This window comes from Carassius gibelio, chromosome B2, assembly GCF_023724105.1.
Source record: "Carassius gibelio isolate Cgi1373 ecotype wild population from Czech Republic chromosome B2, carGib1.2-hapl.c, whole genome shotgun sequence".
In the NCBI taxonomy this organism is placed as follows: domain Eukaryota; kingdom Metazoa; phylum Chordata; class Actinopteri; order Cypriniformes; family Cyprinidae; genus Carassius; species Carassius gibelio.
Window position 1 is genome coordinate 21,878,957 of NC_068397.1, and position 16,635 is coordinate 21,895,591.

The 16,635-nt window shown below is 33.6% G+C and overlaps 1 long non-coding RNA gene and 1 gene segment (V, D, J or C); one reads left to right on the forward strand and one right to left on the reverse strand.

The window, feature by feature from the left end:
* Window positions 1–9,074: 9,074 nt before the first annotated feature.
* LOC127951262 (uncharacterized) lies at window positions 9,075–16,454 on the forward strand. 2 transcript variants are annotated; one of them, XR_008152629.1, is made up of 4 exons: window positions 9,075–11,363; window positions 11,585–11,692; window positions 12,393–12,487; window positions 16,276–16,454. It is a non-coding gene; the product is annotated as an uncharacterized LOC127951262 (long non-coding RNA). The 2 variants fall into 2 exon arrangements; XR_008152630.1 differs by lacking the exon at window positions 16,276–16,454 and adding an exon at window positions 15,260–15,983.
* Window positions 13,948–14,632, reverse strand: LOC127951259 (T cell receptor alpha variable 25-like). The segment is given in 2 exon segments: window positions 13,948–14,435; window positions 14,550–14,632. Coding segments are annotated over 2 exon segments (375 nt in total).
* Window positions 16,455–16,635: the final 181 nt, after the last annotated feature.

Genomic DNA, 16,635 nt, shown 5'->3' on the forward strand with positions numbered 1-16,635 from the left:
CATGGAGTTTGAGCAAATAAAATAACACTGTAGTGTTGACACAGCTATTGCTTTTTTGAGTAAACTAATGAACCACAGCTGCAAGTGTAGATCTCTATATCCTAAGCATAAGCTAAATTCTTTGGCAGAAGGATATTCACATAAAAGATTTGACATAATCTCTCCTAAATCTCTAATGAATCTGTGCACTAATGAGTCTTTCCTGTACTCAAAAACACATTTGACTAAAATATTACCACTCCTGCAGTATCATGTTGGAAACTTCCAAGGCAGCAACAACAACAAAAATGATCCTTGTGTGGACAACACAAAATGATTAACATTTACAACCACTTTCCAAAAGTAATTGGACTGAAATCATGACAAAACGTCCTAGAATTGTGTTCGTTTTTTCTCTTTTTAATCAGGTAAATTGAATAAGACACAAACATTTTATTCATTTTTAACATCTTATTGAGGTGAGTATCAGTGAACAAACATATTTTTAAGTCTAACCAGCAATAGTACACAAAATCATGCAAAAGGCAACAGCATTTCAATTGTATGCTTTAAATTCAACACATCTCCTGAACAAAACACACAAGACTTGTTATTGAACTGCTCCTTTATTTACATAAAAGAACCTGATCGTCTAACACTCTCAATTCTGAATATAGTGAAAGTGAACTTCTTGTTTTCTTTCTATTTATATATAAATATATATATATATATACACACACACACACACACATATATATATATATATATATATATATATATATATATATATATATAAAACCTTAACCATCTAACATTAGTGTTGTCACAGACGTATTACAGAGATAGGCACCAAGGTCCTTTATTTAAATTCACCAACATAAACACATTAGATCATAAGAGAAATATGTCTACACTACTATTATACTATGACCTTCAATACCAGACCCTGATTGACGAGGATCTAAAGACTTAAATAGAGCAACTAAACAAGCAGCACCTGAACAGAGTAATCGACCAATTAGTAGCTAAAGAAACTAATCAGGCAATAAACAAAAGGAAGCATGAACTAATCACCAAACTGGAAAACTGCTCACGGTAATAAAATAGAAAACAAGACAATAAAACAGATAAACACTACCAAACATGCACACACAAACTCAGAATGTGACAAGTGTCCTCTGTTCTTTTTCTGTTCTATCTGCTTGTTTTATTTTTTTATATTAAACATATTGACCTCCTTACACAAGCTGTCTCTATTCTATTTATGATCTATCTACTTTATGTTCTTTTTATTTATTATAAAAACAACAACAACAACAAAAACAAACAAACAGAAAAAGAACAGCAAAAACAAAACAAACTTTGCTACGTGTAGGCCTACTGTGTTAGACTAACCAGGACTTACATCTTGATGCTCTTTTGTTGGTTTGATAGCTTCTATTGACCTGATTTGTAAGTCACTTTGGGATGAAAGTATCTGCTAAATAATAAAATGTAAATATACATTAACCGCTCACATTATGGAAAGTCTGCCATTTTTCCAATCCTTAACTGCACAAGATCCATTAACCATCTTATTACAAAACCGTTAAATCCTAATAAGTCTTATAAGATCAATATTCAAGTTATATTCAGAATATTTTTTTTTTGCTATGTTGTTCTTTAATTACATTTTTATATTTCTCAAAATCAAAATTAATTTCAGTGTGAATTCTTCTTATCCACTCCCAGAGCATAATGAGAACTAAAACTACACTGTTTTCAACCAAAAAAAGTATTTATGTCAAAGACTCAATGTAATTCAAATTTCTTAATTAAACTAAATTCCAATTCCATTCAGATATTGTTATTTAGGACTAACGCATGTAGTGATGCATAAAAAGACATCAGGTTCTTGTCTTTTTGCTACCGAGTGAATGCTGCAGCTCATCATAATGATAATGTTGCATAGCATTGCAACACATTTGCAACATGGTCACACTGTGCAAGCTGCTATAGCACATTAAACCAGACCAGCGCTATTAAAGTGATTCTCCTGGAGCTCTCACATTCATATTTACATATTTTTAGCAAATATTAGTGTTGAACAACCTCCATTTTAGTATAGGTGCAGCAGAGAGCCAAGTATCTCTCTGTCTCAAGCATGCTTTAATTTATACAAATGACTTTGCATCTTTGCAGACAAGATCACTCTGGTTACTAGTTTCAAATGCGCACAAAACCACATGCTGAGAGGAAGCGAGCTGCCTGGAGTCAACAATGTTTTTGACTTGAAAAAAAGGTTCAAAAGCGGTCACTGGACTGGTACCTTTTCAAAAGTACCTTATTTACTCTTTAAGGGCCCATAGTACCTAAAAGTTATTTTAAGAAAGATACTGCCCCAGAGACACTTTACTTATGATCAGGAAGGCCTATCAGTAGTATACTTGTACTTCCTGAAACAGTGTTTTGGTCTAATTCTGTGCTAACAGTCATTCACTTTCTTATTTTGGTAAAACCCTAGTTCTTGACGCTCACAATGAAAACACAGATCTGACCTCTCAGACCTACACGTGTCTAGGATCGGAAGAGGAGAAAACCACACACCCTGGGCACCTGACACCTTCATTGTTTCTTCCTCCAAGTCATAAAAAACATACACTTTAAACAAAGACACTTTTACCTTGTCTTCTGTCATATTTTCATCTAAGAACTTATGTTGACTGTTTAGTCGTCTGTGAACAATTTGAATTTATAATTGGAGTGTTGAGTGGATTGAGATACTCAGTGTGGGAAAACATAAACAAGCTCTTGCTGAATTACTCTACCTGCACTTGGCCTAAACTGAACTCTTCATCTTAGTAAGCTTACATTTAAAACCTGGCTGACTTTTATCTCACATACCGTTATGGATACTTTTTAATTCAAGAGCTCAGTTCAGACAGTAATTTGGATTAATTTCTCTTTCGATTCACTTCCACTCAGTCCATTCATCTTGATCATCAAAATGAAAGTATTTTAAGAAGCCTTTTGACAGCTTTTGCTTGTGGAATAAATTTAACTAGGTCAAAAAAATCTGTGACAAAACTGATGTAAGATGAATTTCTGTCAATAGCATCTCACAACATGCTTCAATCAAATGCACATTATAATATTACTTTTTTCTCTAAACTTTGACTTTGGAAGCACATGTTGGTTTTAACATCTCTAACACTTACATCTGTACACATTCTCTTAAAATGATTGGTAACACTTTATTTTAAGGTGTTCTTGATACATATTTTACATGTACTTACTCTACTATTATAATAACAATGAACTATGCAGAATTACATGCAAGTAACCCTAAGCCGAATCCTACCAATACAGTACTGTAAGTATATGTAGTTAATTAATATTGCTCAGTAATTAAATGTATAATTACACTGTAAAAAGGACACCTTAAAATAAAGTGGAACCAAATTATTTATTAATTACTTATTTAATTTAGCTTTAATTATAAAAATGTTAGACAGGTAAGAACATAAAAAATATGATCTACATAGCGGTATGATATAGAGAATGTACTTTCTTTGCTATTTTAGATCACTTGGAGCAAGAAATCAGATTATTTTGCTAATCTTGTCTACTGATACATGATTTTGTATGTTATCTTAAAAACAAAGCTGTTGAACCAAATCAAAGTTTGTTCAAAGATTGTAAGGCAGCCTCTTGAAAAAAGTATATATATTTTATCATAAATAATGCTAATAACATTGTTTCTAACTCAAATCATGCTGCATAGTAAATTTTTACTTCTAAAAACTATTGACTAACGGCATGGACCACTCCACTAACAGGAATCTTTTTTTTGGTGCTATTGTAAAATGTTGTATTTTATTATGTGAGATTGTAAAATATGGTGATCTGTGGTAATAATTGTGAACATGCTGTCACACAAGAAACAATTGTAATATATAAAAAAAGTTTATAATATAGTAAGCTTATACTGAAAGTTATTTAAAAGTATTAACCTTTCATCCACTCATTAGTTTTAGCAATAAAGGAGTTCAAATACATTAAATAAATTCCAGCCACTTTTTATTTCATTTATAAATGTGTAAATAAATATCTCATTTCAAATATCATAATCGTTTTATGTTGTTTTTTAAAGTGTGTTTTTTTTTATTATTGAATGTTTAAATCTTTTTCATAACAGAGAAGTCAAGTGACATGTGTGGAACCTTATTTTCTAAATGACCCAGTTATGGTTATACACAAAAGCATTGATAACTGTCGAAAGGTGGCTTTAGGTCGCTTCAAGAGTCCCTACACATGGGGACTAGTGGTGGGACCTCCCCTGCTGGGCCACATGATGATGATTCCAGGTGTCTGCAGGAGTCACCTGTTGTGACAAATATGGACAGGGTTCATTGCCATACAAAACATAAGATTTTAGGCCAAAAAATGGGTGTTTAAAACATAAAGTAAAATACATACATACAAAAAGTAAATAAAAATAGCATTTATTATATGTACACAAAGAATAACATGCATACGTATATTTACATTTTTTTCTTTTTTTTTTTTTTGTTGGATTTAGCGTTGAAGAGATGCTTCCCTTTGGGCTGACTGATATACTGTATGGAGTGAAGGTTTGTATTTTAGTTTTCTTTCTTCATTAATGTTTATTCTTTTCATTATTGAACAGTAAAGATCATTAAATGGGATAGTGTTTTGTCTCAATTTGCATGTTTCCATGACACAGGACTGGCAGCATGATTGCTGTATGTGATCCGGTGAGAGATGGTTATTATGCTGAACACCCGGAGCGATGCCTCATACACAAACCTGTCATTCACAGGTCACTCGGTCACATTTCTCACTCACATATGTGTGCTTTCTCACACCTCTGGGGTATTTCTGAGTGCATATGTGTGTTTGTTTTAATGGGTCAGTGTTTCATATCACAACATAAATAAATGTCCAGTGATCATATTATAAAAATGTTTAACTTGATACATATGATTGTAGAGTTGTAGTGGTACAAATGAAACAGAACATTAAGTATAGGTTATTTTGCCCTCTTGATCTTTTGACCTATTTTTGACAGGTTTATTTGAGTTAAGGCAAGGTGGGTAGTTTTGACGGTTTTACAATATGATGTTTGTATGAATATTAAATTCTTATTGAAAATGAGTTAATTTTGTAGGATTGTTCAATTTTGGACATACAACCTTGAGTCTTGCACATTTGTGAACGAAACTTTAAAAACAAAATGTAAAACAGCATGCAACATGGGAAAATGATATAAATGTATTATTTTATTAATTATAATGATAAAAATAATTAATATAAAAGGATATGTGTAAAACAGACAGAATGTTCTGGTATATTATATTGGTGTGTTCAGATTAAGGTTCCAGTTCAGTTTGAATTTAGCTGTTATATGTGAAAGCATGAAAATTACAGTACAATGCATATCTTGAATATATTTACCATTTATACAGACTGTATAAAGAATGTTACATGCAAAAGTACAATATAAAGTTAGTGCTGATGTTTTTAAAACTATGAAAATGTTAACGTCATCACAACATTTGGAATGTTCTGAAATACTCAAGTAAATCAGTTATTTAAAACCAAATGTATATGTTAAACGGTTAAATGGATACACTTTAATTTCAAGGTGTCCTTGTTACAGTGTAATTATACATGTAAGTACATAGAAATATTAATTAACTACATGTACTTACTATATGGATATGATTTGGGTTTGGCTTGGGGTTGCTTGCATGTAATTACACATAATTTAAAGTTATTATAATATTAAGTACATGTAAGATGTGTAACAAGGACACCTTAAAATAGTGTTACCCAATTTTTTTTTTTTTTTTTAAAGCAACATCTGTAAATAACGGGCAAAAACATACACGCCCAAATTTCTAAACTTGTCCACATCATCCGGGAAGTGTGTTGTGTTTTCCATGGTTTAAAACCAGAGCTGTGTGAAGCGGAAAACCGAGCTCTCGAGATAGACCAGCTGTCAGATCTAAGCCTGTAAACCCCACACAGACATAAAGCCCACATCCACAGCACCTGTTTTCCACGCAGACAAAATCACTCACACTTCCTGTTGATGTTTTTCTGTGTCATCTTCATTTGAGGATTACACAGTATTACAATTTTAATTGAAATGTATTATCATCTTTTCATCTTGCAAAGGAAGGTATGAGAATGCAGTTGATTTATAGAATAAAGTTTGGTAGCCTGTTTATTAATCTCATGTTTTGTTTCATTTTGTTTTGTTTATCTGCATTGTTAAGCAGTCTAAAAGATGTCCTGCCTTTTTAAAATTAGTTTATGACAATAAAAATGTTATTAATGTAGCATGTTAAGTAATGTCAAGAATATGTATATTTTTTAATTAAAATCCAGGTATTTTTTTAGGCAGTTTTCAGTAATAAAATATATTTTCAGTAATATAATATAACAAATGAAGACAAGACTGTCATAATAAGGACAGACCACAATTGTAACTCAAGTTTCATTATTCTGTTGTCATGAAAGAGAGTGTGTCTGTTGTTATTCTGGTTTTTAAGTCCTGTCCCATTAGTATGAAGAGAGGTGAGCACTATAGCCTTGTGACCATAAAACAGAGTACATAAGGTCAGGATGACCTCATTACAACTTTTGCGAAAACAAAAAAACCTTCATGGTGATGAAAGACATTTTAGGGGCAGGACAATGATGATTCTAAGACAGTGGTTGCAAAGTACCACATTTGATCAGGTCACACAGTGTCACAACAGTGTAACTTCAAAAATGTTTCCAATTTGGAGCAAATTGATATCTATTTAAATGCAAACTTTAGTCAAGATAATTAATACTGATGTAAGGCCCTTGCCTGGCATTTTTTCAGAGCCGAGGGGGATGGACCCTCATGAAACACATACTACAAAAATATTAACATTTCGAAAAGGATTTCAAAGTAATTGCAAGCTAATATGCAAATAAAAAGGAATCAGTTGTGAACAATTGTGAAACAATGTTTACCTGTAAACTGCAGTTCTTGTGTGACAGGTTTCGATGTTCCATTTAACGATGTGTCATTTATCAGGAATTTGCCGGTAATTTAACGTTTTTGCACAAATAACAGCGACAGCACTACTAACTAGCAGTCTAATATAGAGATAAATAAAAAAATATTTATCAAAACACAAATGTTATTCTGCAATAATATTACACAATTTACATGGATATGTAGTGTTTGTTTATGGGAAATATAAATCAAACAGAACTAGGTCGTTAATTAGGTTATTCTGCTCTTTTGACCTTTTTTAAGCTATTTTTGAAAGGTCCGTCTAAATTAAGACTCTGCAGAATTATTGCATCTTAAGTTGCATAAATGTATGTGTGCATGTATGTGTAATCCTTTTTCATGGTGATGTTGTAATGTGAGAACCCAGGCTAGGAATTATGTAAAATAAAACTGTTAAACAGTATAATTAAAGGGATTTATTTTTTTATTTTTATTTTTTAGCTATATTATATTATTATATAGTGGTTCTGTTTCCTTTTACATGCATTCACAATGTGGTTTAAAAGTTGAAAACAGCACAACTATGAAACTATGAAAAGTATTATACAGTAGGTGGATTCCTGCAACCCAAATGATATAAGCGAAAAGAGCATTGTACAAAAATAGTATGAATGCAAATTGTGAAACATCACATGGAAAAATCTCACACTCTTTTCCAAAACGTACAGAGAGGCACAGAGTAAAAATTTTGCGTGCTGATACTATCTACCCCTAACTGTTGTAAAACATCAGCAAAAATGTGACAGTTTTGAATATGCCTTTCAGAAAGGTATAGTTTATTCTTAGATCTTAGTCTTTGACAATCATATTCAGGTGTTTTGACCTGAATTCGTCTAAAAAACATGTTGCAATATAGAATTAATTAAATGTAAATTAACAGACTGCAATGAAGGGTTTAAAACTGCTGCAGTTGATATATAATAATGATGTTTTTATTGTGCAGTTCACAATATGATTATTCTACTACATGCAAAAGCATATATATATATATATATATATATATATTTTTTTTTTTTTAATGAAGATGATGCTGTAATGCAAGAACCCAAACTATAAATTATGTAGAACAACAGTTTCAACATAATTATAGTTCAGCTAACTAAAGCTCACCAATGGCATCATTTTGAAAGTAGGTAAGTAGGATGATTTGAATCAACGGGGTAAGTGTATTATTTTCCACAGGAAGTGGGCGCTGTGCAGAAATAAGACATAATGCCTAACTTCCTGCCTACGTCACATACGTGTGTGGTTGTTTTTTTCTCTTCTGTAAAGCAAGCAAGACAGGATGTGTGTGTTTGCGCATGTGTGTGTGGGTGGGTGACAGAAATGAGGACAGGAAGACTGAAGCATGCACATTTTGCACATTTTGCAGCTTGCAGAGAAGGAGAAATGTAGCGCATGACTTTGGTCTATAATATGAACCTTATAATCTGTCATCATGTAGGCCTAGATTACCTACAATAATTTTGTTAAAATATGCCCTTCCTCTTTCATTAGGGTTTTTGCACTGTTGTATCTATTGTACATATACTTTGTACTTTCCATAAACATTATTAATACTGAAACAGAGGGTGTGATTAGTCAGAAAAATACAAGAAATGTACCTCACATATAAAAGACACTGCAAAACAGAAAAAGTGATTTATCGTTTCTGTGAATTATTTTTTCCGATGCTTAACATTTATGCTTTCCTTGAAAGTATGATTCATGGTAAACATTTTGTTAATTTTATGAAAATAAGTACTGGTATATGTCGTACACATGTAGAAGTGTGAAGAAAAAACAAACTGTGTTATGGTTTCAAATTAATTATTTTTTTATTCCAAATTTGAATTGCATTTCACATTGTATTTTGTAAATAAATAAAAGCCTATATTCTAAAGATATCTTTTTGTTTGTATTTATTTGAATCAATAGTATCTAATATGTGCATCAGCATTTCGTGATATGCCGTACGTGCATGCGCATTTATGTGCAAAACACACTGATGAAGCCTTGTACAGATCACCAGACCTCTAAACTGCCATCAGGCGTCAGTGGTTTGGACTAATTCCTCAGCAAATCTGCAGGACTCCTGATGTGAAGACAGTGCCAGAAGTCTCCAACAGAGGGCCTACAGCAAGAGAATCCTCCCAACCAAAACTAAGTACCTACTGCCATCTATTGTCATTATTATAATCTGCAGTTCTGTGCTCAAAACTACATGTACTGCTTACAAAATGAGCACTAGATGACGCCATCCTACCATTAATCAATCATGAGTGTAAACGTCATTGGTTTTCCTGAACGACCTGCTTGGATTAACTTGGATATAGTCATTGTGTGAAAATACCTCATGTTCTTATGCATTCTTACTTTTATAACAAAATAACTGTAATATGCAGTGGTTTTTTATGATATTATACTGCTTTTTATGATTAGCATTGTTTAGATCACCCTCTACATATAACACAAATTCTACACACGCACTTATTTGAATAATTGTAACATTTTAATTATTTTTAATATAATTAAATTAGAATAACATATATAGTTTTTAATTTCGGACACATTTATTTATTTCAGACACTGTTATTTTTATTATTATTATTTCTAGCCTACATAATTTATGTATGTCTGTATACACTATATATTTATTTAACTGTTTATTTTAATATTATTATGTTGTTATAATATTATTCGCTAAACTTTTTGGTGATTGTGTCTTTGTTTTGTCTTCCTTTCAGAGTTGCTGATTATTTTTTGATTCCTTTTTATTTGCATACATTTAAATGGGTTCATGTGTATATACAGTACACTGTATATGTACAGTATATATGCAATATAATAGAGCACATACACTTAAAGGTCAAACATTCTATTTTAGTTTTTAAATTTTAAGTTGTGAAGAAGTTAATAAAAGCACCTCAAATTACATAAGAATATGAGTTTGTATACATGACAAATCAGATTTTGTTGCAAGCAAAAAAATAAATTCACAGCAGCTACAACAGACTTGCAGACTTCCAGGAGACATAGTTGAGGGTTCAGATGCAGTGATAGATCTATATGTGAGGCTTATGCTTACTATGGGGAAGTTGTGGCCTAGTGGTTAGAGAGTTTGACTCTTAACACTAGGGTTGTGGGTTTGAATCTCAGGCTGGCAATAGCATGACTGAGATGCCCTTGAGCAAGGCACCGAACCTCCAACTGCTCCCTGGGTGCTGCAGCATTACTGGCTGCCCACTGCTCTGGGTGTGTGTTCACTGCTGTGTGTGTGCACTTTGGATGGGTTAAATGCAGAGCATGAATTCTGAGTATGGGTCACCATACTTGGCTGAATGTCACATCACTTCCACTTTATAATAAATCTAAGTATGAGTAAATTTGATGCAGGCAGCTGGGCTGAAAGCCAGCGGAGGGAGACAAGGAGAGCTGCAACAAAACTCAGGGGGAAAAGATAATATTCAATAATTCAGCTAATTATTGTAGATAAAAATTCCAAAGCCTTGACAAAATTTACTGCGCTGAAGACTACACACAGATTTAGTAGACTGAGAGCAGAGGGTCTAGTATGACATGATCCTGAATGCATGCATTTATTGCACGAAAGGAACATCTATTAGATTCATTCATTTATTTAAAAAACAAAACCAGAGCTTCTTCACTTTGCTTTTACAAATTCAGAGAAACGCTTTGGAGAATCACCTGTTGTGCACCTATTAAGAATACTGAAGGGATCATCAGCCAGTGGTTGTGCATGTGTGATATTATCAAAATGCATCGTATTTTGAAATGTGTTAGTAGCCTATTACACGTAGGCCTAATATTCATTTACAAGTTATATAAAATGTGTTGTTTTGTTGTGGCCAGGTGAAGCAACATCATTTGACCCTTATAGAAAATAATCAAACATTACCCAAAATAAAGAATATACTGTGTACTGTAATAATTATACTCAATCAATTTAGCATGAAAACACATGTTATACATTATATGCAAATAACAATGTGATTCATTATTACATTATTATTATTACTACACTATTATTGTGCTGATTGCAATGTATCCCACATTTCTGTTAAAAGAACAGAATAGGCTATACCTACAGTAAAAACTGCTTGTTGGGAATTTGAGAAATAACCTTGGATGAAAGCATTCTGAACGCAAGGTGGTGCTGTTGCCTTTAATATGAAGTCGAAATATTCAGCTTCAACAGACATGGCGATATGAGCTCGGTGTCATCTAAAGGTTTTGGATCCTGTCATTGTCTTCAACCGGAGCGGATCACCTCAGTTTTTCAGTTGTGGAAGAGGAAGATGCAATACGCTCTCCAAGGCTATAGGTTACTTTATTAAATGCGTTTACTTACGTCAATTTAAGTTAAATTAGTTTCAGTAATTAGTTTTAGTAAACAAGTTACAGTTAAATAAATGTTGACTTCTTAAATTGACGAGTGTTCGCCTGACGCGATGCAGAATGTATCTTTGTGCAAACCATAGTTGGTATGAGCAACAAGTGGAAAGAAAAACAAGTTTTTCACATTCATTTTATTTTTCATGGAAGATTGGATAAATATAAATGGGCCAGAGGTGTTTGGCTTTTACCTGCACACCCACTGAAGAAAGTAGCGTTTAGCCTGGACAACCTGCTGGATTGAGGCCTGGATTGAAGGTAAGTGGTAGTGTAAATTGACTAGATTTCTGAAATGTAAACTGGAGACATTTCCTAGTTCAGTGGTCAAAATATTATCTACTAATCAAAAGTTGTATATTTTATTGATATCACTATTGTGCGTGGCATAGATAATACAAAATAGCATTACGTTATCACAAGATTATGGTTTTACAAAAACAAATTACCAAAATAAAACGAACTATGATATAAATAAAACTAGTTAACAAATATTTTTAACAGTTTGTGTTTTCATTTTTGAGTTTGAATGTGTATTTTCCCAGAGTGTGAATGTACTGTATACAACACTCATTACTTTTTTCAAATATAATTTTATGTTTTGTGTTTATCTTTACTACTCCTGAATGTAGGCTTTGGATTTTAGGCTCACTTGAAACACAAATTATATATTCTTTCTGCAAGTGTAGTATAGTTGTTTAGTTGCTAATGTTATTTTTTTGTATGTATATATATATATATATATATATATATATATATATATATATATATATCAACCATGTGGTATTGTTATGCATGTTTGGGTATTAACTTCATGGGAAGGATTCAGGAACTGTATACAAAATCCTTCACCCTGTTTAGCTCCTTTTATATAGTACATACAAAGACTATTACTTTAATTTATAAAGACAATAACATTGTCTCTTTTGGTAATTGATTGTCATATTCTGCTCTCATTCAGGTTAAATTCTTCCTGGCTAAAGTAATCCATTCAGCACCTTCTAGTAGTGAAGCTATTCCCTACACATTTGGCCGGCTAACCACTGGAATATACTGGTAAGGACTTTTGCAGTGTGTTTGTGTGGTGTTTTGTAGATGCTGTAAAATTGGTACATTCCCAGGGACAGGACACCAAAAACTGGAACTGTCCCTGAAAACCAAGATGTTTGTTCACCCTATGTCAGCCAGAGGATGCTCATCCTGTGGTCCGTGTGGGTTCTGCACTAAATACAACTTTTGTGGTTAGTAAAAACCTCAGGATTCTTTTCAGAAAGTCTAGAGGTGTAAACTTTTGTTTCTCCATAATGATGGATATTTTAGTGCACTTGTTGTAGCTGCTGTCAGATACAGGCTATTAGTTAAAGGACTTTCCAGAGTGTTTATATTTGAAGATGTGATGGCTGAGTTTGAATTGTATTATTGTTCTCATTCATCCACGAAATGCTTCTTCCATGCTGAAGATCCCATCTGAACACCAAAGTAGTTCATGTTAGAAATCGCACACTTACAGACACTGAAAAGACTGAAGACACAAATTAAATAGAGCAGAACACATTTCACATTGTATACATTTCAAATGCACAGTCACTCTGAATTGTTACACACAGTAAGGGTTTTTGTACAGTGTATGTGTGTTTCCTGTTACTGTGGGCCTCAAAGCACAGTAATGCATAGCGGAATCCGTAACTGCCGCAGAGAAGATTTCCAGATGAACACGTTTCTGTACTTTATCAAGTCTGACTGACAGATGTGGGTAAGGTGGATTGGCCTCTGTCACATATTTAGAAGCTTCATCGATCATTATTAAAAACTCTGGTCTTGATCCAGGTTTTTGTTGGTACCAGTACAGACTGTCTATTGAGCCTTCATATGTGCATGACAGTGTAATGTTTGTATCCTCCATTAACACTGTAGTGTTTTTGTCTGGTCTGATTCCATACCCAATAGTTCCACCTGGAAAGATACACATATTTAGCACAATACTACTTAGTATTAAAATAAAAAAGGAAGTAGTTTTCTTTTTACTCTAAAACAACAACCAATTAAAGCTGATTTCTTACCAAAGTGATTGAAAAGTATGAACAGACAGAGCAACAACATCGCTTTTGTGAAGATCTCTCAAGATCACTGAAAGTCCTCTTCCTTCGGAGGCATTGTGCCGTTCTTTTGTTTGCAGTGACTTTGTCCACAGCTAGCTCCACCCACTTGTTCTCATATAGTACTTTCATAACTTTACACATACTTCAGAGGTTCTTTATGTTCTTCCTTTATGCAAAGTTTGGTACAAAGCTTCTCCCTTTAATAGTCTGCATACGGTGATATTCTGGGAATATGGACACAGCATAGTCAATTCTTGGTAAAGTTGGCATCTGCTGGGAATACAGCATTTTCTGTATTTAGAAGAAACATGATGTGTCTTGTATGTAAACAGGTTTGGAACGCACTGAAATGGTGTAATCTTTCTGGTATATGTTTATTACGATGTCTAACATCTTCAGAGCTGGTAAGTTGCTTTATTGTGTGAATTAACTTTTTTTTTTATCAAATAATATAGTTTAATTACTTTTGCTCCAGAGTTTTATAACTGTGTATTGTTCCCAAATCCTTTCTAATGGTTACAGAAATAGTTTTTAAAATGAGGATCTTCTTTTTCTTCTTGAAGTTCATTTCTAATGTTTTTTGTACAGTGTAGTTGTGTTTCCTGTCACTGTGGGCACCAGGGCACAGTAGTACATGGCAGAGTCCGTCACTTCTGTAGAAGAGATCGTCAAATTCATACTTTTGGCTGTTTTATCAGCCGCAACGGTCAGACGGAGAGTGGGTTTTGAGTCAGGTTTGGTTTCAAAGAACGTGATGAGGTTCTCAGGTTTGGATCCAGGATACTGACGATACCATTGTAAATTGTTGACAATTCCAGTGTATTTGCAGATCAGTGTAACATCTTTTCCTTCCAAAACATGCTTCTCTGTGACGACTGGTTTTATTACATCTTCACCAGCAGTCTCTGTTTTAAACAAACTATGTTTTAATTAATAATTTCTAATGGACTATTTCAGATTGTCAACAGAATAAAAAGAGAACAAAAAAAAAACCTAAATAATTGTTAAGAAACACTCACCTTTTAGTAGAGTAAATATAATGAATACCAGAAGCAACATCTGTACTAATGAGAGACAATGACTTTGAGAGTCAAGGCGTACAGTTCTCTCCCAGAGTATAAATGACTCAAATGTTTGTCTGCACTTCATCTTTAAACAACTGAACTGAGACTGATTAGACTGGTTCCTGGAGCTCCACCTCCTGGCAGAATTTTGCCACAATATTTAAGCTTTTTTCTTATGGGATGTACTGTATTTCGAACAAAAAATAAGAGCTTACCAAATAAGTGACCTAGTAAGTGGCCTAGTAAATGATTTATAAAATCGGACTGAAGTGATTAATTAAAGAAGTATGTGATAAGGTAAAATAATAAAGATTGCCACTGTCCAGAGAGATCTGCCTGATTGCACAATTTTTGTTTACGGTGCAAAATCACATAGCAAAGTAATCATCTGCAGGAATTTGTCCTGTTTATAGACATTTAAGGAACTTTTGGTCACACTTTATTCTTACTATTAAATAACGGTTTACACTAAGGTATTGCTGGTTAACTCTGCTTATTGTAAATTTAAATGGTACAGTAAATCTTGGAGAAAGGCCACCTTATAATGAATTGAAAGTTGAAAAAAATGAGACACTGCATGAGGAGAAGCTTAAAAATCTGATTATGCGATATGCAAGATAAAGTTTTTGTCCAGTGTAGTTTGTTTTCCTTTCACTGGTCTGCAGGGCACAGTAATACCTGACAGAGTCTGATACAGCAGCAGAAGACGACTCCAGATCCACACTTTCATCATTACGGAGTCTGATGGACAGATGTGGATGAGGATGCTCAGCTCTCATGACATAATTAGAAGACTCAACAATCAGCAACAGAAACTCATGAACATATGAACAGGACAGACAGAGTGGTGTGGATTCCTTCACGTTTAAACTACAGATGTTTTATTTGGTCTGATGACAATCCAATTAGATTCACCTGCAAATATGACAAATAATCAAGCAATGTAATGGCTTATCTTTAGAATAAAAAAAAAAAATGGGCATGTTTTTGATTTATAAAATGTGTATGACTAGCAGTGCTCACATTAATTGATGATAAACTCTAAAACAGAATGATTCTTTTGGACAATTAGCTATGTGGAAAATATACAATGTTAAAGTACTGTACCAAAAGTTTTAAATATCTTTACACTGGTTTATGTACAGTTTCCAGTTATCTTAATAATCATTTTTCCTTTATTTACTCATTGGTACATCTTTGTAATGTTTTTACTAATTAGGGAAAGTTGTGGCCTAGTGGTTAGAATTTGATAGGGTTGTGGGTTTGAGTCTTGGGCCAGCAGTACCATGACTGAGGTGTCCTTGAGCAAGGCACTGAACCCCCAACTGCTCCATAACTGGCTGCCCACTGCTCCGGTGCGTGTTCACTGCTGTGTGTGTGTGTGCACTTTGGATTGGGTAAATGCAGAGCACGAAAGCTGAGTAGGGCTCACCATACTTGGCTGTATGTCATGTCACTTTCTCTAATTACAGTGTGTGTCCTTACTGTCTGTTTTTGTTCAGTGCAGTTGTGTTTCCTGTCACTGTGGGCTGCAGAGCACAGTAGTACAGAGCAGAATCATCCATTTGTGTTGAAGATATGCTCAGATTCATAAGTTTGTTTCCTTTATCAGCCACAGCGTACAGACGAAGCTTAGGCTCTGAATGATTGCTGCTCTCAGTGTAAAACATTATATTTTCAGGTTTGGATCCGGGATGCTGACGGTACCACTGCAGACTGCGAACATTACCACTGTAGTTGCAGGAAAGTGTAACATCTCTTCCTGCCAAAACATCCTGCTTTGTGAAGAATGAAGTTATCACTTCAGCATCAACAGTATCTGTTTAAAACAATATCAATAAATCAGTTAAAAACATTAAAGTTCATGGGCTAATTAAGAGCATATATAAATAGTTTGTTTATTAACATAAACACATTCAAAATCAATAATCTGGAAATTATTCTTAGGTATTACTCACCCTTACAAAGGGAAAATATCACGAGGACAAGGAGCAACATCATCAATGAGACAAAAAGTTCTGTCAGTCAGGTCTAACAGTTT